Source organism: Hippoglossus hippoglossus, chromosome 23 (assembly GCF_009819705.1).
Source record: "Hippoglossus hippoglossus isolate fHipHip1 chromosome 23, fHipHip1.pri, whole genome shotgun sequence".
In the NCBI taxonomy this organism is placed as follows: Eukaryota; Metazoa; Chordata; class Actinopteri; order Pleuronectiformes; family Pleuronectidae; genus Hippoglossus; species Hippoglossus hippoglossus.
Window position 1 is genome coordinate 2,668,113 of NC_047173.1, and position 25,655 is coordinate 2,693,767.

General features: G+C 46.2%; 1 protein-coding gene across 3 annotated transcripts in view; it reads left to right on the forward strand.

Annotated features, from left to right (window-relative positions):
• The first annotated feature begins 967 nt into the window (after nucleotides 1-967).
• Nucleotides 968-25,655, forward strand: part of lmo3 (LIM domain only 3) — a 51,897-nt gene continuing 27,209 nt past the window's right edge. The window contains exons 1-2 of one of the 3 annotated variants that reach the window (XM_034578669.1): nucleotides 968-1,612; nucleotides 7,910-8,123. In XM_034578669.1, the coding sequence (XP_034434560.1) occupies nucleotides 7,918-8,123 (206 nt within the window). In that variant the 5' untranslated portion in view covers nucleotides 968-1,612; nucleotides 7,910-7,917. Of the gene's footprint in view, nucleotides 1,613-3,195; nucleotides 3,630-3,677; nucleotides 4,401-7,909; nucleotides 8,124-25,655 lie in introns of those variants that run through there. The other 2 variants (XM_034578670.1, XM_034578668.1) reach the window with 2 other exon arrangements.

The following is a 25,655-nucleotide window of genomic DNA, read 5'->3' on the forward strand; positions in this document are numbered from 1 at the left end:
ACAAGCTGATATATTAGCAAGCATATGTGACACAACATACAGTATATGCGTCATTTCTATAGAATATACATGAAGCATACTTGTGTTCTGTCACCGTCACATTTGAAGATATTTGTCCTTTGGTCAGGGAGATAATGCTGATACGTAACTACTGCAGAAACACACATGCACAGAAAGAAACATTTCAATCTGGGTCATGCATCCAGACGTGCAGAAGAAAAATTGGTGTGCGGTACAAATGTGACAACATACAGAGTAAATATGTGTGAACGTTTTATCCAACAGCGCCCGCTCGGAAAAATACTTGATGGCACCTCGTCACAAACAGCTTTTTTTCAAATATGTGTCAAGTGCTTTTCTGTTTTAGCAGGCTGGCTAATTGGATGGGTGATAGGAGTGGCACTGATTGGCATTATAAAAGCTGCACTATCACTCTTCACCGGTTCCCAGCAGCCCCCACCCCCCACTCACCCCCACCCGCTCAAAGTTGCCATCACAGGAATTATTTAAGATAAAAGACACGACGGGGGAAAAAAAAGGATTTTCCCCTGACAGATATTATCATTACAACCGTTATGGAAAGTGCTAACTTGTTTTGTTTTTTTCTTCCTCCCCTTCCCTTCCCTTCCTTTTCTCTCTCTCTCTCCCTCTCTTTCTTTCTTTCCCCATCTGTGCCACTCACTCTTGTCTCCCAACGGGTAGAGATAGAGAGAAGAGTGGAGGAGAGAGAGGGGGGGGGGGGGGGAGAGAGAGGAGTGAGTGAGCTCTGTCAGTTGGAGTCAGTGCACTGCTAAGTCTGGCTACACTACAAAGGTTAGCAGATCTGACTGTCAATAGTGTCTTATGGGTGGGAGGCAGGGAGGGGAGGGAGGGGAGGGAGGAGACATGGAGGTGAGGTGGTAGAGGGGGGGGGATGGGGGGCGGTCGCTTTGAGAGAAAGATACTTTGATATTTCGGAATGTTAGAAGGGTGAGTGTGGAGAGCTGGAGGTTGGGGATCTAATTACCGGGCCATAATTGGGGGCTGGGGAATAGGTTGCCGTCCTCTCAACTCGCTGCAGATCAATTATGTTAAGAGAACATCTGTAAGTAGAGCTTAATGAGGTCCATTAGAGCAACATGCGCTGCCTTCCCTAACGGTGCTTGTCAGCTTCTTGGATGAGCTGGAGTGTGCTGCTGACTGGGGACCTGGTGGAGGGGCTTAAATAGGAGAGGAGGCTCGACTCTCCGCCGCTTTTCCTCCTGCCAGAGAACCAGAGAGAGGCACGCAACGCACACACGGGCGCGCAACACAGGCAATAGGCTGCGGGGAGACAGGCGAAGGGTGAGGAAAGACGCGAGGAGGAGAGACAGACTGAGAGACGGGCACGGGACGCACCGGGGAAGGGGGATCCGACATCCCAACAACTTGCGCAACTTTTTTTTTTTTTCTTTTTTTCCCAGAACTCCTTGTCGCCAAGTTTTTTTTTCTGCAGACAACCTGGAGTTTGGCGAGCGCTGAGAGAAAGTTGCCCCGTGGACACTTTTGGTTCGAAAGTCGAGAGAACTCAAGACGACCCGCCTCACAAACACTCTGCAGCATTTGTTTTGGGCATCCCTGGCTCTACTTCAAGGTACGTGCGGTCCTCTTTGGGTTTGGGGTTGTGACTTTAAACGCGTTAAGGCTGCGCGTAAAGCTCCGCGTTTGGCTTCTCCTCCAACCATCCCGACACTCCGGTGGTTAAACGCGGCCGCCGCCAGTGTGGAGGAGGAGTGGGCTTCAGGGTCCGCGCTGTCATTATATTACCTTATTATATACACAGACGCAGAGGGGGGTTGAGGGGGGGGTCAGGTGCAAACATAACAAGCTTCTCCTCGTTTGCGCACATCTGAGGGCTTATGTGGAGGTGCGTGCTCCCGCTGGGCGAGGAGACTTGATCCTGCGCATCCTCCACTTTTCACCGCTGCCTCCTGTCAGCATCCCCCCCCATTCGTACTGAGGATGGATAATACGCGGAACGCAGTGAGTGAAAGGAGAGTGGAAGGGCACCGGGAGAGACGTGGCAGGCTCACGCACACACACCCACACACACTCCCCCCCCCTCTCTCTCACACACCGCAGCAAATTGCATGATTACCAAGATAGGCCGCCTTGAAATAATTCAATCCATGACAAAACCTAATTACTGGCAGGTAATACCCTGTCAACTTTAATGCATCTCATCACTCATAATGGCGCGGAGAGCATTTTATGACCCATCTCATTATCGCTGCATTTTAGGCTGGAGCCGCATGCCAACTATTAACTTGTCAGGCTGTGGACTGGAGCACTGTGAGGTGTGTGTGTGTGTGTGTGTGTGTGTGTGTGTGTGTGTGTGTGTGTGTGTGTGTGTGTGTGTGTGTGTGTGTGTGTGTGTGTGTGTGTGTGTGTGTGTGTGTGTGTGTGTGTGTGTGTGTGTGTGTGTGTAAGCCACAGAAAGCCGCGAGGTGAGGCGGTGAGGGGGTCGGAGGTGTGTGGTGAAATGTGATGGGGGGGGGGGGGCCATGCACGACCCCATAAAGCGTGCTGGGGCCTCATCCAGTCACAACCGGGCGGAGCACTGGTGCGCACTGGCGCAATAACTGGGCGAAGTGTAATTCTGTCCTTTAATTACAGGGATGATTTAAATAAAGAGTGTGGAGAGGAGATAATCAGGCCCGGCCAGCCACAGTGGAACCCGGGACCTCACGAGGCGCGTGCGTGTGTGGAGAAAGAATGCCATAGGTACAGGAAACAGTGTCCTCAGCAAAAAAATAAATAAACACATAGTTGTCCACATTGGATCAGCTTGTTGTTTGCACTATTTTTATTTCCCCCAAAATAGTTAATGAGCCAACGTTTGACTGACACAGACAAGTGGCTTTAATGTGCATTAAGAAGTGAATTGATAGGTGTGTGCGCGTCGCCTATAAATCTGAGCCATTAAAGCGCCAGTCTGGCTGCAGTTTAAACCCACGTCATGATGTGGATCATCGGTTTTTTTGTCGTTAAACTCCGCCGTCATGTGTGGATGTCCGTCGGGTGTGATGAGTGGAGACCAGCACCCAGTCCTCCATCCTCCACCTGATACCTAGCCCCTGCCGTGCGCGCAGCCCTGAACACACGCGCCCCGTGTTCCTGTCTCTGTAACGTGCTAACGAGCGTCGTGCCTCCGCGCGCCCAGAAGATTGAAGGACGTTCGTTTGGCAGAAAAAAAAAAAAGTGGGCGTTCCGGGGGCGCGCACGCGATCCATGCTCTCCGTCCTCGCATCAAGTGAATGACCTTATCGTGGGGGTGCGATGTCTCACCGGTGAAGGATTGGATTTTTTTTTTTTTTCTTCTGGACGTAATAAAGCTCGACTCCCTCCCTCCCTCCGCCGCATGAGGACGTCGGCTTGAGCCTCGCCACATCCCCCCCCCTCTGCACGCTCCTCGGGCGGACGAACACCTGTAGCTGTGGGTAGCATCCTGCCAAGTGGTCGCTCTGATCCATGCGGAGCTCCTTGTTGATCCAGCCTGACAGACCGGTGCGCTGCGACGCGCCATGCCAGTTTGCTAAACTTTTCCGGGAGGAATCCGGAGCTGCACACCGCGGCTGGAGTTGAGGTTTCTGCGTAACTTGCTGAGAAAGGTGAGCGAGACCGTGGCACGCATGCATCTTGAAACAGCAACCCGTAAGACAAGTGGGCTAAAAACGAGGCTAATGGGGATTAGGGATTTGAATACCGCGAGGCTATGGAAGGGTGTAAACATGTGCGAGTGGGGAACTGGGAGCTCTGGAGGAGCGGGTCCCTCCTGTGGTTGTGCGCGCACGGTGACCGGTGGCACGCCAGCGCGGCGCTAATGAGAGAAGCGGCCCGGCGCAGCGGGAGCCGCTGTGATTAACACTGTGGCCGCGCTGCGGGATTAGAGGAGATGGTCGCTGCACGCGCCCGCGGAGGAGAACCATCTCCCCTTTGTCGTCCTGTCCTCCGCCGCCTGCGTCTCTGCGCACTCGCGCGCGGAGCTCCGGACGGTGAGGGACGTTCTCTCAAACGCCGTGTGACGCCCGACGGCGAGGATCAGCTCTGTAGCTCCCCCCCTCCTCTCTCTCTCCCTCACACACACACACACACACACACACACCGCCTTGCGTTTTGTTGGCCGGTGCTTCCCCCCCCCCCCCCCCCCCAAACACCCCCACCACTACCACCACCCACCTCCTCCCCGACTTCTTTTCATTCGCCTCTGGTCGCCGTGCTGGATTGTTCCCCCTCCTCTCCGAACAAAAGCCCGATCGGCCCAGCGTTCTCCCCTCCCCGGCAGACAGAGCTGCTCTCCGGACCCGGCGGCTTCGGGTTGCATGGTGGTGCTTCGGCTGCTTCAGCGGCTCAACAAATGCAGAAAAGGGAGAAAAGTTTCGGTAAGACGCCTTTTTGCGCTTCGCTCCGTGTGCGCGCGTGTGTTTGTGTGTTTGTGTGTGCGTGTGTTTGTGTGTGTGTGACGATGAGCTCTGCGACGACCAAGTTACAGCATCACCTCTGCTTCCCGACGCGTCCGGATGTGACCCGCCGCCGGATCCATTATCTGTGCCTCCCCCCCCCCCTTCTGATAACCTTTCATCGGAGCCGTGAGGAGACGAGCCCCGGTGTTGTGTGATCGTGCAGCAGCAGCTGATGATCATGTTCCGGTTTCTCTCTCTCTCTCTCTCTCCCCCCCCCCCCCTCTCTCTCTCTCTCTCTCTCTCTCTCTGTGCTCGTTGAAAAGCTGCACGAGCAAATTGAGTCTCCGCGTTAAATCCGTTACTGGCCTTTCCCCGGCGCTGCGCTGCCATGGCAACAGTAATTAAACTGATAGGGTGAAATGTCAGCATCTCGCTGCACGGAAGAACACAGCGACTGAAATAGCAGGCTCTCCTCTCCATCACCATCATCACCATCATCACCACCACCATCATCACCATCCTCCTCCTCCTCCTCCTCCATCCGCTCCGGGGCTGCGAGGATGATACATGTGGCCGAGGACGCGCGCGCGGCGGCGGCCTCAGTGGAGAGCGTGGAGAGGAGGGAAGGGAGGGTTCGAGCAAAGGAAAACAGAAAGCACCGGGGCTCCGAGCAGCTGTGATTCCCCTTCCTTTATGGGGGAAAGGGAGCTTTTGTTCGGGACCCTCCTCCTCCTCCTTCTTGGCAATCGGAAGAGAGAAGCGGCCGAATTCCTGCCATGCTTGTCTCCTTCTCCCCCCCCCCCCGAGTTGATTGCACTGTAAAAAAAAAAAAGAGGGATGAGGGGAGAGGGGGGGTGCTCGAAACTCTTCCTCCCTTTTGGTTTGGTAATGAGTAGCAGGGACTTTGTGGTGGTAACGAGGCTGCTGGACGGATCAGTGCCGCTGAACAGGCGCGGAGGCGGCGGCGGCGGAGAGCAGGCGGCCGAGCAGCCGTGCGCGGCGCGCTCTCCGAATCCAGCCAATTAACAGATCAACAGCCAGGACGCGCTGGAACTAAATGAGCTGAGCCGCTCGCTGCGCTGCAACCTGTTTGGTGCCCTCTCAGACAGACCTTCTCCCACACCAGAACAATACGAGAGATCAGCTTTAAAATGATGTGCAGCAGGTGGAGAAAAAATGCTCTATTTTCATTGGGTGGTGGTAGATGTTTTCATTTTCTTTCGAAGCACAACAGCCCCCAGTGGAATTCATCTGGTGTAGTTTTTCTTTACTGGTTTAAAAAAAAAAGAAAAAGTTTGTCCTTAACTTTTTCAACTTCCAGTTTATTCATTTACAAGAGGAAGTTACAAAGTCTGCTCGAGGTTGATGTTCACCCCATTAGTGTCCTGTGGTCTGTGCGGACTGTGCACATCAGCCTGCTCTAACGTGCACACACTGAATCACAAAAACAACCATATATAACCTTAGAGTAGAAGACAGCACATGTTTCACTTGTGGCTGTGCGGCTTTCAAGTTCCTCTGCAGTTCTCAGTGTTGAAATCATTTAAAAACTGAATTCCAGGAAGAGAGAGTGAACGTCCCAAACAGTGAAGCACCTTTATACAAATGCTGCAGCAGCAGTGATCTGATAAGTGGTTTTTAAACTGTGGTGTCTAAATTCACACTGACAACTATCGCTGAAGGAGTTTTGCCAACATGTCTCAAACTAAAATACGGTTAAAGGAGAGTTTCAGTGTGTCCAAAAGTAACTAAAGATAAAACTACAACTTCAGAAATGGTGTGTGTGTGTGTTTGTGTGTGTGGTGAAAGGAGGACAAAGGGGAGTGGGGGGTGTGCCTGTCCTCAGGGAATAGTAGGAGAATACTAATTCCAGCCTGGTGCGAAGCCACATTGGGCCACATTGCCCTCCCTCTCCTCCCACCCCACCGGCCTACAAAGGCTCTCCCCAGTCAGCTCAGGCCCGAACAATGCAGGCCGCCGCAAAGCTCCTCGCCTGTAGCCACGCCTCCCCCAAACACAGGGAGGGTCAACATATATCTAAAAAAGAAGAGTGTCCAGGAAAAAGGAGTGAAACTGTGGCTTTGTGTCTGTGTGTGTGTGTGTGTGTGTGTGTGTTGGTCCCGTAAACAGTGAAACAGTGCTGCTGTTAGTGTAGCGACCAACAGACAGCCTGCACGCTCTTCTTCTCCTTCTTTGTCACAACCAGTGACTAGTTCCTGTCATTTACTCGCAGCTCTGGAAACAGACTTTTGTTCACTTCGGTGTTGTTTAAATGATACAGTGATGAGTGTTTTCTCCATGTAACAAATTAAACAGCGTCCACACTTGCCTTAGTTTAACTCTTTTTAAAATCAGTACGATAATACGATAAAACAAATTTAGTTAGACTTTATATTTAGCCGAGGCCAGGTCGGTGCAGGGTCCCTTCAAACTCTATTCTTCACAAGAAGAAGGAGAATGTGTCTCTTTTCCTTCACGTCCTCTCTTCTGACCGACCTGCTCATTCCACCTGCTTCCAATACCACAGCACTTTATCAGAGGAGACATTTCCAAATGTTGGCAGACTCGAATCGAGGCTCACGCCGTCGTGCGTTCTCAAACGTAGACATCCTTTTTTGTGTTTTTTTTTTTCCAGGCCTGAACTAAAATGTTTACACCTTGCCAAATGTGTACCGTAAAAAAACGGAACTGTAACACACATGACACACGACATACTCTACACGCCTTTTTGGGAGCTGTCTCTTCACCATGTGTCATCTTGTTTTGATTGCATTGTGGGAAAACATGTTTGCTTTCAAAGTGAATTTTAGAAGCCTACGCATGATGATGTCTTTTCTCATTATACTTCATTTTTGTTGTGTATCATACCTTTTTCAGTGCACTTTACAACTTTGTCTTTTTTTTTACACAAAAAGCTCATTATGCTTTGAATGAAAGTCATTTAATCCGTTTATTGATTTGATATATTTTGCACAGTGCACAAAGGACTTTTTGATTTTTAACATTATGTGTTTATGTGTGAACGCACTCCACGTGTGTAAAAATCTTCTAAAGATCGTACAATCCTGTGGGAAATGACTTCGCAAAACTCTTGGCTCCATTGAGAGCTGCAGTCTACGATTTAATTCCGTGTTTTCTGTTTGATTACATTTAGCTTCACTCTTCACAGTTGTCTGCGTTCAGTAAAGTGCCAGACAGTAATTTCGGACACTTTAGAAAAATGGAACGTTACAGCCTGTGAATGCTCATTTTCACTTCTATCTCATTTCATTTTGTCGTTTAAAATTATAAATGAAGATGCACGTAGAAAACCTGTATTTTACTCTCTGTGACAAACTGGGGAGTATCTGCTGTCATTTTTACTTTTCTTGTCGCCAAAACAGAATAAAACTGGAAACTTAATGTGTCTTCATTCGTTAAGAAACTCAGCTTCAGTTGCTATGCAGGTACAGGATGACGAGTGTCTAAAGCCTCTCTCTTTCTCCCAGGTATACAAATGCTCTCCGTCCAGCCGGACACCAAGCCAAAAGGCTGTGCCGGCTGCAACCGGAAGATCAAGGACCGCTACCTGCTGAAGGCCCTCGATAAGTACTGGCACGAGGACTGCCTCAAGTGTGCCTGCTGCGACTGCAGGCTGGGCGAGGTGGGCTCCACGCTCTACACCAAAGCCAACCTCATCCTGTGCCGGAGAGACTACCTACGGTAAGAGAGGCGGCTGACATTTCCACTGTGTCCGTGTGACGGTCAACGAGAACTCGCACAGTCTCAGTGTGTGTGTGTGTGTGTGTGAGGAGTTAGAGTCACTGAAATCTACTCTGCACACATTTGGAGTTCCAGTCGTGCTCCCTCCTTTATTTTGTGGGAAGCGGAACAGACCGATTTTTATTCCCCTCTCCGGTTTCTATCCTGTGACCTTGTTTTAAGGCCTCAGAATTTGCCGTAATCCAGCAATTAGACAGCGGCAAATTTGACATGTTTAATTATCAGATGGAGTTTGTTCACCCTGCAATTTTAATTAGCTACATTTGTGTATATTTTGTTGTTATTTCTTTTATTATTTGCACATATCTGCGCAACTCTCTCACAAGTCTCATGTGACCTCATTTCCATAAATAGCATTTGTGAACTATCTCTATTTGCGTTCCTCACAAAGTCCCTAATTAGCCTCAGACGTGGCTGCTGTGGCACCTTGTTTTCCAGGATAAACAGTTATTTGAAAATACATATTTGGATTGAGTAGTTGCAATCAATATTTTAATGGATTGTATACTTGTAGAAAGTAATTTTTTTTTTAATACACCTTTAAAACATGATAGCCGGTAACATAAGAGCAATCGAGCTGATCGGTGAAATGTGTGGTTTTTAGTGTTGCTGACATCTTAACTGAGAGTGGGTTTCACTGTGACTCATTCATTTGTTTGTCTTTTTATTTTCCTTTTTTTTCATTTATTATTTGAATTCTTGAGTAATGGTGAATACACCATCAGCCTCAGACTTCTCAAGTGACCCCGTGAACACGTGGATTGTTTGACAGAACAGAGCGAAGGAACTCTGCTCTCTCTGTTCGGGGGAGTGACGCTGGAACATTTATTTGCATCTTAGCTTTTGCTTTTACAATTTCTCATTGTCGTTATCCGTTATCAGGCGTTCATCGTTTATTTAGTACATCAACTACTATAACTTCTTCAAACTCTGATTTAGTTCTGAACTCTAAATTACAGTTATGAGTACTTATTTGCTTTATATGGTCAAAACGGACTCATCAACCCTTTAGAAAACAGCCAATCTTTGTGTTTTATCAGTTTTCTACTGACACTTGTTCCTCAGACGTTATCGTGGGGGAATCATCTCTTCCTGTTGAGAAATGATGTGACCACATTTTTTCTTTTTTTATACACGACGGGTAAAATGTAGATCCGATTCTGAGAACATGATCGCCCTCCTCCTCAGAGCCTCTGCTGTCGTGGTGGTGGTTGCGTGAGGCCTGCTAAGGGTTGTTGAATGTGGCACATTAAGGCTCTATCGATTTATGAAAGGGAAGATAGTGCAAGATAAAGGTTGTCTTGCTCATTGGATTTCACCGTAGCGTATAAACTGTTTATTGTGGGTATTAATTTTACATTTATAAATAAACATCTATGGAGGACATTCACTCCCTGGGAATAGATCTGATCAGAATTATGAATCTATATAGGCTTGTTGGATTTTTCTCCAAGGTGACAGGGGGATCTGTGTAAAGATATTGTGAGACATGTTTCCCTTGAGGGAATTTCCTTCCTTCCCTCTCACTCTGTTTGTGGCTCGCTGCAGCACAGCAGCCCTGGGAGCATGTACAGTAGCAGCTAACATGTTCCAGCCTGTGTGTGTGTGTGTGTGTGTGTGTGTGTGTGTGTGTGTGTATGTGTGTGTGTCCTGTGCACCTGACGTAGGCCCCGGCACACCTCAGCCTTGTGCTGAGAGAGTCGCTGTTAGGTGCTGTCGACTAACAGGCTTTGAGGAGAAGCTGCTGTGGCAGGGAGTAACCGAAACGTTACGAGCCCGACCGCGGGGCGATCATCCCGCACAGCTCCCCCGACTCAGTCAGCTGTTTGGTGGAGAGAGAAAACCGACAGAGAAAACTGCAACCGAAAGAAGTGTCTTTAGCTCATCACCTAACCTGAAGGTTGATGGTTTGGTACCTGACTCCCTTTGTCCACATGCTGATGGGTCCTTGAGCAAAACACGGAGCCCTCAAATTGCTCCCAGTGTGTGTGTGTGAGGGGTACGTCTAAGTGTTTCCCAGGTGTTTCCTAAAAAGCCTCCTTCTGCACGTACAGTGTGTTAGTTAGTTTATTTCTCAGTGCTGCACTGTGCAGACCTTACAGTAAGCCTACAGTGAAGTTAGCCAAGCACTTGGCTAACTTGACTGCGGAGTAATGGTTTACTTTGCTTCCTGTGTGGCTTGAAGAATGTCCTGTGATATTTTGTAATGCTAACTGTGTAGAAGAGTGTGAATGAGCTGTCAGACACCTTCTCCTTTCTGAAATCGTTACTGACATGACGAATCAGAGAATGTGGTAAACGGAGGGAAATACAGTGCTGCATGTCTGTTGGCCTAAACTCAGTTACCGGGGTTTTAATTTGGAAAAGTCCCCAAACTCTCTCTGTCTTTAATTTCCCTCTACCCTCTCTATTTTAACTTCCTCCCAGAGATAGAGTCCACCTCGAAAGGCAAATTGCAACATGTGACCTTTTCCTTCATTTCCACCACCGAACCACAATTACACAGTAGATCACCAAATGTATATTCATCCACCGCTGAAAATAGTCCCAAACAAATATCCTCTTTCCTTTTGTATGAGTCATTTCTGAGACTCGCAGACACGTGAGACTTTTTAAAGATGATTAGTAGAAACCAGTGGCACCAGACTTATATTTTATCCGTATGGTTTTTTTTCGTACATCCACTGCCCTGGATACGATCGTGCTCCAGCGTGTCGGTGTGATGTAAATATACCAGCCCCTCTAAGCGCTTGTCCATCCACAGTCCAACACGTCGCTCTCTCGCCGTGCAGCAGAGCTTCAGAAATGTTAATCCTTTCATCGGCAAAGTTCAAGGTGATTGAATTGACTTGACGCTCGCTATCGCGCGCGTGTGTGGCCCTGCTAGCGAACGCACCCTGACATCTCCTCGCTGCTGGCTAATGAATGGCAAGTGTGTAGCAAACGGCGGCGAACCACGTCTGGTCTGCGGAGCAACAAAGAAAGCCGGGCTCCATCACTCAGCCAGTCAATTGCTGCAACATCACAATGTGGTTTTATACACACACACACACACACACACACACACACACACACACACACACACACACACACACACACACACACACTCCCTGACTGAAAAGGCGACCTGGAACATATCATTTCTACTTATGTTTATCTCCGTCTGTCAGCCCAGGTTCGTGACAGGAGCAGGAAAAGAAATGATGACTTCACATTTAGTTCTTACATCCCATTGGCTTAAAAAGGAAATTATTTGGACCTTCATTATCCGTACCCCCCCACCCTCTCCTCCGAGTCAATCCCACTCTGCTTAGCGGGGTGGCATGTTATTAGACCTGGCATAATCAGGGGTAACAGAATTCTTCAGGGGTCTACAACCGTGAGCGACGTGATCTGCCAGCAGGGAAATGATAATCCTCGCAAAACGCGGACAAAAAGGTGAAGCGAATACAGGGAGAGGAGACTTAAAGCTTCGGCAGCCCCTGTGTGATCAAACATGATGCACAGTGAGTGTGTGTTTGTGTGTGTGTGTGTGTGTGTGTGTATTTAAGAGAAAAAAAACAAGCTGTCCCCTCATAAACCTGCAACCACAAACATAATTACAGGTATAATCTACGAGAGCGTGATTTGTGCTCCGCTCCCTTCCGAATATGGAGGAATTCAGCGAGAACATTTAATCAACAAATGATCCCCTTGAAACCAAAAAGCTTCCATTGACGACGCCGGTAATGGCCGCGACGCCGCTGCTTATGCTGATGTGCGATTTTTCACAGCGCACGGTGATAATGTTTGAAAAAGCCCAGAGGAGGCGGGGCGGGGGGAGGGAGGGAGGGAGGGAGGGAGGGGAGCAGACAGACAGACACATTTAAGTTAAAAAAAAAAAGAAAAAGGCAGAGAAAATGAGGACTGCGGTATACAGCGGCCTGCTTGAGTGCCACACACACACACACATGTGCACACACGAGCGCTGGCTCCAAGGCCACGGTTTAAAAAAGAAAAAAGCTGTTGGGCATCAGTTAATGAAAAACTGTAAATTCCAGACATCCATTTTAAAGACAGCACTAGGAGAACACTTATTTATTTATCTATCTATTCATTCATTTTTTTTTTTTTTTAATCCAACTTCAATTTTCCTCTACAGTGGTTTTAGTAAGATTGTAAATGCAAGCAAACTGGCGGAGCTGTCAACACGGCTGGATTTATTAACGGAAAGCTGGCTATCAGCGGGAGATAACCAACATGTAGAGCACGGTTCAGTGTAATAACTTACATTTCCCTCCTCCTCCAAGGATCAACTTTGTAGTCCACAGCCACCTTGTGTAACCATATGTGTAAATGTAAATGCAAAAAATGTATCTTCCCCCCCCCCCCCCAATCGCACATCGGGCTTATGAAGCGTTGTCAGTTTGTGTGTCGGCATCTGACGCGAGTGTGACATCAAGTCAAAGCTTTATCTCCGACGAGCGGCAGGGAGTGAAGAGAGAGCGGGCCCGGGCCGTCTGAAACTCATCTGTTCTTTTCTCTGAAATCTCATTTAGATACATTCTCTCTCGCGAACATGTGTCACACCGTTTTAATAGAAACGACTGTTCAGAATGTGATTACTCTCAAAGGGTCTTACAAATATAGTTTTCGGAGCTCAGACGCGTTCGTGTGAAGCGCTGATGGCCTTGATCCAGATTCGGAGGTGTTCGCCGCGTCGACTGATTCACAGATGAGACCACAGCTCGTTTCGTTTTCCTTCTAGTCTGCCGCAGCTTTTAATTTCCTCAATCCATTGGTTAATTGATTATTTTAAATGTTTTCACTATGTGTGAGCTGAATGAGCACGTTTCCCCTTTACAACATTTATAATAAAACGGCTAAATGTGCATTCAGGTTGAAGGTGAGGTGGAAAATCATTTCCGTGACTGCTGGACTGTGTGTGAATGTGTAACTGCTCAGCCTCTGACACACACACACCCCCCCTCCCCAGGTGATTCTTACTCAAGAAGAGTCTATAGCTGCTTTCAAACATGCACTGAACTCCGGATAATCTCCTGAAATTATCCAAAAGAACGCAAATGTCCGAATAGGTTGCTGCGGCCTTTCTCCTGCCAACTCCCCGGTAAAAACTCTGGATAATGTCCTAATGAGCCTATGTTTAAGTACAGCAGGAGATCCTTTAGAGAATTGGTGACATTTTCTAACAAGCAATCGACACAAAACTGGAAAAAACAAAGAGAATACAAATATATCAGGATGAAAAAGAGGCGCCATCAAGCCAAGCAGTTGAAACACTTTCACTGCGTGTGGATGCATCTTTGCCTCAGTCTGTTGTCCAGAGCAAATTTACAACCTCTTGCATCCTTCGTGCATTGGCCTAACAACTGTACATGCATCATTGTACAACACTCCTTCAAAGTGACGCAGCCAAAACCAGATTTTCCTTTTTTTATTCAGTATCAGTCAACTTTGAATGTGGATGTTAGTCTCCACAGCAGAATAACTAAGCGTGTAGCTGTCCACAGAAACTTCTCAAACCACTCCTGCAGCAAAACTCCCCACTCTGTCTGTCAGTGTGCTCATTATGCTCCACAACATGGTGAAATACAACCAGCCGCAGAGCTCCGAGGAGAGGGAGATTGTAGCGGCGTCGTATTTAACGGTGGTTTGAAACAACAACTGTTTGTTCCAACAAGGAAGGCCAGTGTGAGTGTGTCCTTATTAGAGCCAGTTGGGAATTACATGGATTCAAACTGATCACGGCCACTAACTGCAAACTTTGCACAGCCTCCTTTTAAGCCGAAATAAATGAGGCTTAGCTATTCTTCGCTAAATCAACACTGACTCCTTCAGCTTCATGATAATAGGGCAGGGCATTATGGCCTATAAACAATATTTTGCGCGATTTGTTTAGGCTCTATCTTGTTCCATGATATTTATTTAGATACTTTGAAAATCTCCTCTAAAGCACTTTATAAATGTTTGATTTAACTCTAATGGTTACGATCACCATTATGAGGATTCTATTAGTCACCATTAAAGCATTCGTGTTTTTAATCTTCAGGGATTTCTGTTGGAACATTTTAAATTGCAACCAAATAAAATTGTACAAAACACTATTTATTCAAACATGAGTCCAACTGGGGCATGAGTGGGCAAATTGTATCGCTTGAGCTTGACCAGTATAGTGATGATGGCGTACGATGTGTCCCATATGTACTGATATGAAAACTTCTGTTTATGCAGAACAGGAGCAGACAAAGATGCTCGGGACAATTCAGAAGTGATGAAAATGCACAAATAGATTCATCTCAAACAAAGTGAAAACAATTACATTCGAGCTTATTTCCATTTGTAGTCTCCTTTAACATCTCCGCTCCAAATGGAGCAAACAAACTACCACTTCCTCACAAAAGGCTTTTAATAAATGAAAATGCATAATGGAAAGAAACAGGCCTACAGTACTGCAGCGACTAAGCGACTAAAGAGGACAATTAGCAAGAAACCCTGAGGAACACCAGTCAAAACAACACAAACTAAAGTGCAGTTGTTGTACATGATGTTTGTGACACCAGGTGATTACTCAAAAACGCTCAGTAAAAATAGCTTGAACCACAGAGTTGGAGGTCCAGGCCGTCACTGTGACAAACTGTTGTCCCCGAAAAACACAACTGTAGGTCTTTGTTTGTGTTGTGGCGTCAAACGGCGAAACAAACTCGTGGTCCTGATGCCTTCTTTGCGATACACAGTCCACTGGCAGAAGATGGATCCTATGCTGATTTTTGGCTCCATCTTCTTTGACCATTTTCTGCACTTCATGTGTGCGAAGTGTGTACGGTATAAGTACTATACAGTATTTTTGTGTGTGAGAAACAAAACAAGTCGTGTGCTAGCAGCTTACAAAATTGTAAAGACTTCAAAAGTAAAGTCTCACCCCACAATAGTGACAGAAAAAGTTGCAAAAGAGTCCGACTGAATAATGAAGCGCTAATTCAATGGCCATTCAGAGTGAATATGAGGCTAAAGATACAGCTTTTACACGCTCATTCCACAGAGCTCCACGGTCTCCCAGTTAGATCGGTCATGACTCGGGCAGTGATGGATGGCAAACAACGCCACGAGAAGCTGAACACCAGTGAGTCCCACTGCAAAAAAAATCCCGCTCACATGACGATAGCCGTGCTCCTGGGAGACTCGCGGGAAGCTGGGTGTAGTTTGTCATAGGTCTCTCCTCCCTGATTCTCTGCAGTGCTGAAAGATTCAGGGCAGCTTCTCTCCCTCTAATGACTACAGATGTTCAGCTGTTCTCCCAGCTAACAGTGAAGGGCACGGGGACGTCGTCAGCCCGGCCTCTGGTCAGTGACACCAGAGCTCACGTTTCTCCAGCTTCTCTACTCGATAGCTGCAGCGAAGGAACTGCTTATAGAGTAAAACTAGAGTAGTGTTTTTACTTTACTTTTATCTTCTTATTATTGTTGACCTAAACCATGTAGTTGTGTATACGTTTTTTTTATTCCCCTTAACTTAAAGCTTGTCTGCTCTCCCGATGATTAATGTTCATGTTAGACCGTTAGCGACAGAGCTAGATGGGAAGTTTATCCCACTTTTATGCAGGAACACGGAATTCACGTCCTGTAATCTCTAACCAAGTGTTTTATAGCCTAAAGTTAACCACAGCTAAAACTATATTGTATTGGACATGACCAGCATCTTTTACTGCCCATTACCACCCAGTATTTTATGGTTTCTCTTAAAGATGGTGTTTGAAAAACCCAGAAGGACGTTTACAACACACACTACTTGATCTTTGATAAAAAATTGTATCCAGGATTTTAGTATTTTGAAAGAAACAGGAAGGCATCACCAGTTAATTATCTTCAAGGAACCAGTTCAGTCGAGTTCAGTCCATAGAGCAAAGTCCAAACTGCCACCTTCATACTGTTGTCTACGATACAACATGTGTGTGGGTAAACATGCTAAACAACATGACTCCTTTCCCATTGCTAGTAGAAGAGATTGCCTTTCTGTTTCCCCCCCCGGTGAGTCATGTTCGACGTTACAAACTGAGAAGCTCTCTCACCTCTCTGTCTTGTCCTTGTTGCATTTTTCACAATGCACAATAATAGGTGAAGTAGTTTCCAATATGTACAAAACAAAAAGTAGACAAACGTGCATGGCTATTGATGCACCAACGTGTGGAAGTTAAATGCGCGTCATAACATTGTGCAGAAAACTGCTAAAATAAAGAAGATATTAGTTTGTTCATTCGTCTATCATGTTTCCATCATCGCAGATCGGAGCCGTAGTCGATAAAAACACGTGAACTACTGCAGAGTCATTTAGAGTGGGAGTGGATGACGATTGTATCCATTCACATTGCAGACAAAAGCGAGATGTTAGTGGGTGTTAATGGGTTTTTCAGACCAGTGGAAAAAGGGCATGAGAGTCAACTTCAATTACTCGGTTTAACAAATCCTCTACCCTTAAATACCTCATAGGTTGTTTGTGTAGCATCTGCAGACAACATTGTCATGTCAACAAATAATATGACCTGTAGGTGCATGTCAGCGGCAGGCATACCAGACCTTCATCAAAGGTAACAACAAGGAATGCAGTTAGGGTTGTGGAACAGCTTGGGTCTTGGTTTGTGTTAAAAGAAGTAGAGATTATTATTGTTGTCATGGTTACAATAATACACATGGTTAAGGTTGTATAATGGTCATGTAACAAACAGTGTGTTAGGTCAAGGGATCTATTCACCCTCCTTCACCATCTCTTCCTAAAGCCGACTTTTCATCATCACCTGATCCTACATCGACTTCCTCCTTTGTCGCTGTCATTATTACTACGGCCTCGAGCGTTAACCACCTCATATCTTCTCCAAACTAAAGATGTTTGGTTTAAACCTGAATAAAAAAAAAAGACACCCTGGAAAATAAGCATCACCCGAGAAACCCAGAATGGAACAGCAGCAGCAGAGGTGTCATGAAAGCCGCTCTCAAAATCAAGGACAACTTTAATTTAGTTGGCTGAGGGACCTGTTTAGCTCCACGCGTTCTCTTCACCTCCCTGTTTAATGGAGGCGAGGTCGACTTCAGTGAGTCGACGAAATGTTTCTTTCTCTCTCTGCACTGACTGCACCTGGCTCTAATTGAGTCTCTTCTTTTTCCTGGAGAGGAGGAGGAGGAGGAGGATTTTGTGTTTTTGAAGGATGCGGCTCTCTAAAAGGTTACAGTGCCAACTGTGCCAGTGAATGCCACCATCATTACTTACTTTGTCCTTGTGCCGTGCCACATTTTTTGCTCATCCTTTGGCGCGGCCGCAACACAAGCGCGCTCCGCTAATGGCTGCAGTTTCACATCTATAAGTCGAGGCGGTCACACGCTGACAGAAAAACAGGCTTTGGCTCATCCACTTAGGTGATTCCTCATGAACGCTTTATTAACATCAGCATCATTAATTATGCTACATGGCACATGTGCACCCAAAGGTTAAGTTGTGTGATGTTGAGATGCTATTGTGCAGAGATCTTCCTCTTCAACTCAAAAGATCCCTCGGAGGACAAAATGTTTTTATAGAGGCCTCAACAAGAAGCGGCCTTTAATTTATTTGAATCCCTTGAGCGCTCGAGGAGGAGGGAGATGTGGACAGGGGTGTGTGGGGGGGGGGGGGGGGGGGGTAGAATTTGCCTGGATTGCGTTAGTTCATTCAGGCGCCAGATTGAATCCTGTCTCCGCTGCTTGTTATTACAATGGAGCACTCAGCATGCACAAAGGGCCTCTCCTGCTCCCGCTTTTAATGGGACCTCTAGGTGGAGAGTGCAGCACTCAGTTTGTCAGCCATGCCACTTTACCTTCTTATTCCTTCATCTTTTCCAGACGCGCACACACACACACACACACACACACACACACACACACACACACACACACACACATACACACACTCACACCATACCTCTCCATCTCCCTCTTAAGTCTCAGCCCTATTGGCCTTCTTTGATGCCGCTAATCAGACTCTCCATCACTTTAGAGGAGATAGATGATTACCTGATTCTAATTACATGCAGTACATGGGGGGGGGTACTTTTGTTTGATGTCTTTTGTGTTTTCAAGCCCTTGCTTCCTATAGCTTTCCCCCTGTACCACACACACACACACACACACACACACACAGACATCCTTCGACTCTACCCACCTCACCCCTCTTCCCTATCCCCCCCCCCCCGCCCCCCCGGAGACTCCCCCTGCATGAGGCTGGATATACAGGTGCACAGAGTGGCGAGGCGGCCTCAGCGCTACAAGGTGAACTATTCCCCGGCACATGTTATTATTAATAACTGCCAGAGAGAGGGGGTCACCTAAAGACTACTCCTTGAAAAGAACCCCGGGCGAGGCAAGTAGGCCGCGACGGGGCTGTGTTGTAAAACAATACCCCCCCACCCCACCCCCTTTTTCCCTTTGAGCAGACATGCTGCTTAAAGCGAGAATAATGCATGTAGAAGAGAGGGGAGAGCCGCACACAGCCACACTTTTGTAGACGTGAAAAATTAAGATGTCACCAACCCGGTGCTTTTGAGCGGTACCTTTAACCGCCGAGCTGACGGTGTTAGAATATGAGCAGGTTGGGGCTATCATTTTCAACACCCTGTCTCTCTCTCTCTCTCTCTCTCTCGCTCTCTCTCTCTGCACCCCTGCATTGTCGTTAAAATCCTGATGGCGGCATTAAATTCAAATGGCTGGTGAGTCCAGAGCCAGTGGGTGTGGGGGGGGTGAGATGGAGAACGGGTGAAATGCTAATCACCAGTCGAATTATGGGACATCTCTATAGTTGGTGGAATTCACAGGGGTTTTATAGTCATTTTAGCAGTGCAGCGGGGCAGTGTAGATAAATGTAGGTGGTGGCATACCTGGCAACCTTCAAAGTGACAGCACCGGAATACAGTGTATCTGAATCCCACATGCTCCTGATAGATATTTCCTTTGACAGAAGGAAATTCAGTCCAGGCTGAAGTGCGTGGACAGTTGGACATTTCCCCCTTTGAACATTCCCCCCCCCCCTTCTTGTACATTGAAATTGAAATAACATAATGGATTCTGCATTAAAGTGCCAAGTCTTTTTTTTTTTCTTTTTTCATTTGAGTTTATTTACATCAATATGGAACTGTGTGCCCGATGTAATCCGTTTGACACATGATAATTAATTTATACATTACGTCCTACCTCCTGGACATTTCTATGTCGTTGTGAATGCGTTTGAGTGGAGAATCTCCTGCTGCATTGTTCATGTGTGAAAGGACAACTCGGGAGAAAGTCCTGACCCCATTGTGCAGGGTTCTTGTCTGAAAATGGCTTTAGTGTTGTCAATATCCAACAGCTTCTAGGCCTGCATGGGTCAGGTTATAACAAGCTACACAACAAATACAAAATTTAATTCTCTCCTGCAATTTTGTAGTTAAAGTTTGCAAATTTAGCGCAGCCAGAATCAGTCTTTTTTCCGACTTTCTGAAGTCTCGGCCCCACGTCTTCCCCGGTGATTCTCTCCCAGCGGTCTCCTCCAGCTCTTCATCTCGCTGTGGGGTCTTCTCTGCCTTTAGTCCGGTCCCCACCAAGTGGAACGCTGCTCAGTCGGACTGAGATCATGTGACCGGCTCGGCCGCTCGCAGATATTCCACCTCCCTCCTCGCGCTGAAAAGCTCTTTGGTCGCTTCGGCCGAATGTTTGGGCTCATTGTCCCGCTGAATGATGAGATGTGGTCCAACGGGTTTTGATGCATTTGGCTGAACCTGAGCACAGAATGCTCTTGTAAAGACGAGGTGCTGGCTTTAGGTCACAAGGTATTCCTGTTTTTTCTCTCCTCACTTTTGCTTTTTCCCTTCCTTTTTATAGAGGTTTGATTTTTGTTTCGTTGAACCACAGAGATACTGGTTTCTTTTTGTGCGTGTGTGTTTTTGTGAACTGCACCCTGACCTTACTGAGTTTGCATCTTCATCAATCCTCTGAGTTTCTGGAAGTCTTCTCTCTGTCATTGACAAGGCTGTACAGTCTAAAAGGGTGTTTTTTTATATTATCCAGTCAACCTTAAGACTTGTGCTCCTCTGTCTACAAGGTTGTTTGCTATTTTCTACTTTTTTCTGTCTCGACCTTCTTATATAGACGTTTCGAAGTTGGCAAACCAACTCCGTCTGATATCTCTCTGATAGATTTTTGCTTGTTTTCTTCATTCCTCTTATTGACAGACAACTCCACCCCAATCTAAATGTTAACTCTCAATTACCTCCGAGCCACACAGCAGCTCCTTTAGTGCATCAACTAATGTTGAAATGACACTGCCCAAGAAACATCTAGTGCTCAAGTGTTCTTTTACTACTTTGCGATTTGGGAGCTGAGTTAAAAGCTGTGTCTCACACACAGTTCTTTCAAACTAACATAAAAAGTTGAGGTGAGATCTGTGGTCTTCATTATTTTAATTTCAAACTAAATGTGCTGCTCAGAGACTGAGGAAAAAAACCCAGGATAAAATTGTTCAACTATAAATACTCCGGACTGTGCTGCCGCTTTAAGACATCCAGAAAATGTCCACACAATGGGGACTCTGGACTTTCTCCGGAGTTTGCCCGACACATTTGAAGAACACAGCAGAGGAATCTGGTCGTCTTTCCAAGTTGACATCTTCGTCATGGTCTTCAACGTGTATGGCTCCTCTTTTTCATCCTGAGATATTTGTATTCTTAATTTTTTTTCAGTTTTGCATCCATTGCGTTTTAGAAACCTCGTCGCTTCCACTGAATCCTCTTGATAATCTCCTGTTGTAGTCTAAACATGGGCTCACTCGGACATTATCCAGAGGTTTTACCACAGGGGCCGGCAGGAGAAACTCCAGCAGCTCACTCTGACATTTGCGTTCTCACCTCCAGCCCCATCCACCAGATGATTTCAGGAGATTAACAAGTAATGAAGACAGATTTTTCCCTTCAGCCTTTTCATGAAGTATCTTCTTTAGTTCGTATGCATCACAGGTCCACGCTTTAACCTCCTCAACACTACTATGGTTAAATCCGTGGTGTGGAGTTAATACACCTATAGTTTTGTTGTTTTCATGCCTCGATTCAAAGGCCTAAAAATGACTGCGAGACTTTAGGCTGTTTGTTTTTGGGGATTTGATGTTCTGCTGCATCGATTCCTCCCACACGGTCAGCGAGGAGGGAGAGTGGTGCTCCAGGTTCTTACATGAGAGGACGATCACAAAGATTGTCTGAGGAGGAAAACACTTTTTGTTCTGTTACTTCCAAGATCCCCGCGAAAGGTAGCTGATCCACTGTAAGACGTGTATTTGGGCCTGATAAAACATCTCGGCATGTACCCAGAGTGGTGCTGTCACCACATACTGCAGGTGATGAATGAACAGGCCTGTGTACAATAGATCCTTTGTTTTGTTTTTTATCCTGCATATGATTTGACTTGAACAAAAAGGTTTTTTTTAAGATTAGGAAACTGAAAGTTGAACAACTACAACAGGATTTACAGCGAAAACGTCCGAAGACACTAAAACATAGTTTTTATGAATTGTTGTTTTTAATTATCTTCCCATTTTATGTATTCAGTTGCCTCCAAGTCCAAGATATTGACAGGCAGCTTTGAGAAAACCCCATGTGCAACGTGTGTGAGGGCAGCTGCAAGCTCTTACAGTTCTCACAGAGAGCAGATTGGAGCGATTAAATCCCGACTCCGGATCACAGGAGGCTAACTGTGACCCAGGAAAAGAAGATGAATTTACACAACGATCAATGCACATTTATTGTAATCCATACACGCCATGCCGGTGGAATGCATACATGCAGACAGGCAGTCAGCTATGGGTGAATACCCTGGAAGAAAGGAAGGAGATATTCGCCTTCATATCTGCGCAGTGCAGTTTAAAAGCGGCTGAATATCGGCTCAGAAGCACATGCGAGGTCGTTTTGTGTGACTCACTCACTCACAATCGGAAACATGTCGGAGCAGAGTTAACTGTCAGTGTTTGAGGATTTGCGATCATTTTCATTTGAACAGTTCACATGTTTTGTGGCAGAACTGATGGGTATTTTATGATGAAGGACAAATGCGAGCTTCCATAGAGGACGGTGAGCAGGCGACTCTCTCGTGTCTGTACGCATCAGAAAAAGTTAAAGGACCACAACGTGTGCACTTCCTCCCACTATCCAGAGATGAAGCCAAATATCTGTCTGTGCAGCAATGATCGGGGAACTGTGGTAGCCAGTCCCCGCTGTTTTGTCTAACAACTAAATTTACACATTAAAACCAAACATATAGGTAAAATGAATACTGGAACATACAGTACATCAGTATGATACCTTATATAAAATAAATCATATTTAAGAAGAACATATTTGATGTGTATTTTGAATTTTTGGTTTGGGGTTGATGACACTTACTGCAGCCAGCCACCAGTTGGCGATCAAGATGCTTTGGCTTCACTTTTGAGGAGCCGTCATGTCGTCCATCTTTATACAACAACCAGTATCATCTATGAACCTGCTTGATAAACTGCGGTGCCACTTCTCTTTATTTCACATAATTTAATCCGATTGTTGCAGCGGTGGCTCCTCCTGAGATTTCGGTTGCTAAATATTAATATAAATATAAAATTGGCGATGATTAAAAACATTTTTTGTGGGTTTTCTTGATGCTGTAAGAAAGGCAGTGGTGGTGGTCAGCCCAAAATCTACCTTTAAGTTGTTCTCATTCTTATCACTGTGATGCTGCAATGTGGAAATTAAAAAAAGGGTTCAGGTCGAGGGGAAAGATGAGTCACTTGTTTTTCAGTGGAAGTTTGAAAGTCAACACGAATAAGCGAGCGAACGCGTAAAGATAAAAGTTACCCCTCATGCGCATGAGGTGAAAAGAACAGCTTATTCCGAGAGTTTTAACACTTGACGCTTGTTGTGCAGATGAATTAGCTTCATTTCTCGTCTTTAAACAAATGCTTTCCCCCCACGACACAACCACAAACACACAAAAAGAGAGCGCGGAATGAAAACTCAGCTTCATAAATGTAGAGACCCCCCCCCCCCTTCCCGTTGGGCCTCAGGTTACAGCGGGAGCGACTGAACCACCACGTGGTTCATGTAATATCTCAATAAATGAATAATCCGATGGTATTCAGGAAATTGCTGTCACTTTTAAATTGTACGGCCGGGTCGGAAATGTGTTTGACAGTCACATAATGTAAGATAAAATGCAAATTCAAAGGATTCTTCATTTTTTTTATTGCAGTTCACAGCTGACTCTCATTCTAACGATGTACAGTTTCATGTGAGAGGAATCCTCAGGCACGTGCGTCTGGATCCATCACAGACGCGATGACGTGTCATGTTAATTCACGGTCACATGAATGCTTCGACGCACATTTTAAATATCAGCTCGGAGATTTGTTTTTCTCTCAGTACCACTATTTAAAATATTTGAGATAGTACAACGCACACAGACAGACGTTCCCCCGCAGGTTAGTCAAACCGTCTCAGATCCACTTTCTGCTTCCACCTTGACTGTACTGACAGTAGCGGCGTGTGCGCGCGGCGTGTTTTCCCTGCGAAATGACAAATCATTAGTGACACTTCAGGTGTGCTCACTTCCAGCTTGACCTCCGGTGAAGTGGTTTTATAAACTGTTGGTTTGTTTCCAACCTGTCTGATCACCTGGAGGCGGCCGTGGCTCAGGAGGTAGAGCGGGTCGTCCTCCTCCAGTCCTTCGGGCAAGATACTGAACCCTGATGTGCCGACGGTGCATGAGTGTGATACATGTGTATTTACAAAGTGCTATATGAATGGGTGAGTGTGATACACATGGACTTTGCTATGGGTGATAAATTAAATTAGTTTTGACTTTAAATATTTATAATAATCGCAGTTTTGTATAAATTACTATTTGTGAATAAGAGCAAAAAGAAAAAGAGGTCATTATTTAATTGGAATACAGCCACGCACATAGACATTCATGGAAACTCATGCTCATAAAGCTTCTGTACATGTCTCATCATTTCTTCCCATAAGTGCACTTTTTTAATAATTAAAGCTGGGGTTGGTAATCCTGGAAAAGCCACAAGAGTTGTGACCATGTGATCCTCAGAAGCTGCGATACTGTTTTTAAAAAAAGAGTAACTGCAACTGCTTTTCACCGGCGACCAAAAGGAGGTGGTTGTAGCCTCAGTCTTTGACGGATTGAAAGAACAAATTAAACGCATCTGTTCGTAGCTCTGCAGGCATTTAAAGACCTGTGAAAGGCAATCATAAAATTCCACTCTCGACGGTCGTGGGTTAATGTTTACAACGGGGTAATTAGCCAGCGGTTCTCCAAACATTCTCTCCTTCTGTGTAACCATGGAGCCACATGCTTGTATATTATGGTATAGGTCATGTTTGCCCGTGCATCTGAAGAGCGCAGCGTTCGACTGACCTGAACCTGACCATATTTCCGTATCCTCGGAGATCCTCTGAGTGCGCTGCCTCGTGTATGCCCCTGAGGGCCGGCTGATATACATCCCCAGCTCTGTGTTTCATCAGTGGGCTTATCTAACGCCGTGTCCCAAACACATCCACTGGGGTAATGAAAAATTCATTGTGTCAGTTACTTTGTACAATTGAACACATCCATCATCCCCTGATACTTTGTAATATTGTAAATCATGCGCCCCGTCCCAGGCGCGCCCCCCCCCCTCTGACCACGCAGACCTCTTTGTAATGAATATTGACTCGGCTTGCGTTAAATTCATTCAAGCAAATCAAGCCTTTTAAATGGGTGAAGCCCGCCGCGCCCCGCTCTGGTCACGGGCACCCAAGTGTCAGCATTAAATTTCGTTCAAGGTTTTCTTCTAATTTTCCACAAAAAAAAAAAAAAAGTGTCGAACCTGATGTTGGGAAGTGCGTTACCTGCTGACTGGACTCTGGCTAAATTGAACTCCCCTTCACAGTGGATAGCTCATGTGGGTTCCTTTCCTCATCCCAACTATTTGATATCCTCTCTCCTTCCAGATTAACCTTTATGGCCCTAATAAATGGTCTCTATTGACATCAAAGGGATGGGAAGATGGCGCCGTGCCTTATGGGAAAGGGAACACGGGCCCTCCGGAAGAGCCGGAGCTCAGCTCCCCTTCTCACCTAACAGTAATCATGGCTGTCCACTTCGAAATTATGCTCTTCTTTGTCTTTTTAATTAAACTCCAGTGCAGTTTGGAGGCTATTTGACCTCTGCTGACCCCTCTTCATGGGGAGTGCTGCAGGTCATTTCCATGCATATATTAATGGCCCTTTTCCCTCTCAGGCAATGATCCTTAAGGCTTTGCAGATTAAGGAGAGGGTTTGGTCTCGAGTATTACCCGTTTTTTTAATCTGTTACGCGGGAAGTTCTTTGATAGAGAAGAAGCAAAAATGTTTCAGGCTTTAGTGGAAATGATTGAGGGGGGGTGGAGTTTAAGTGCTTGTGTTTTGTC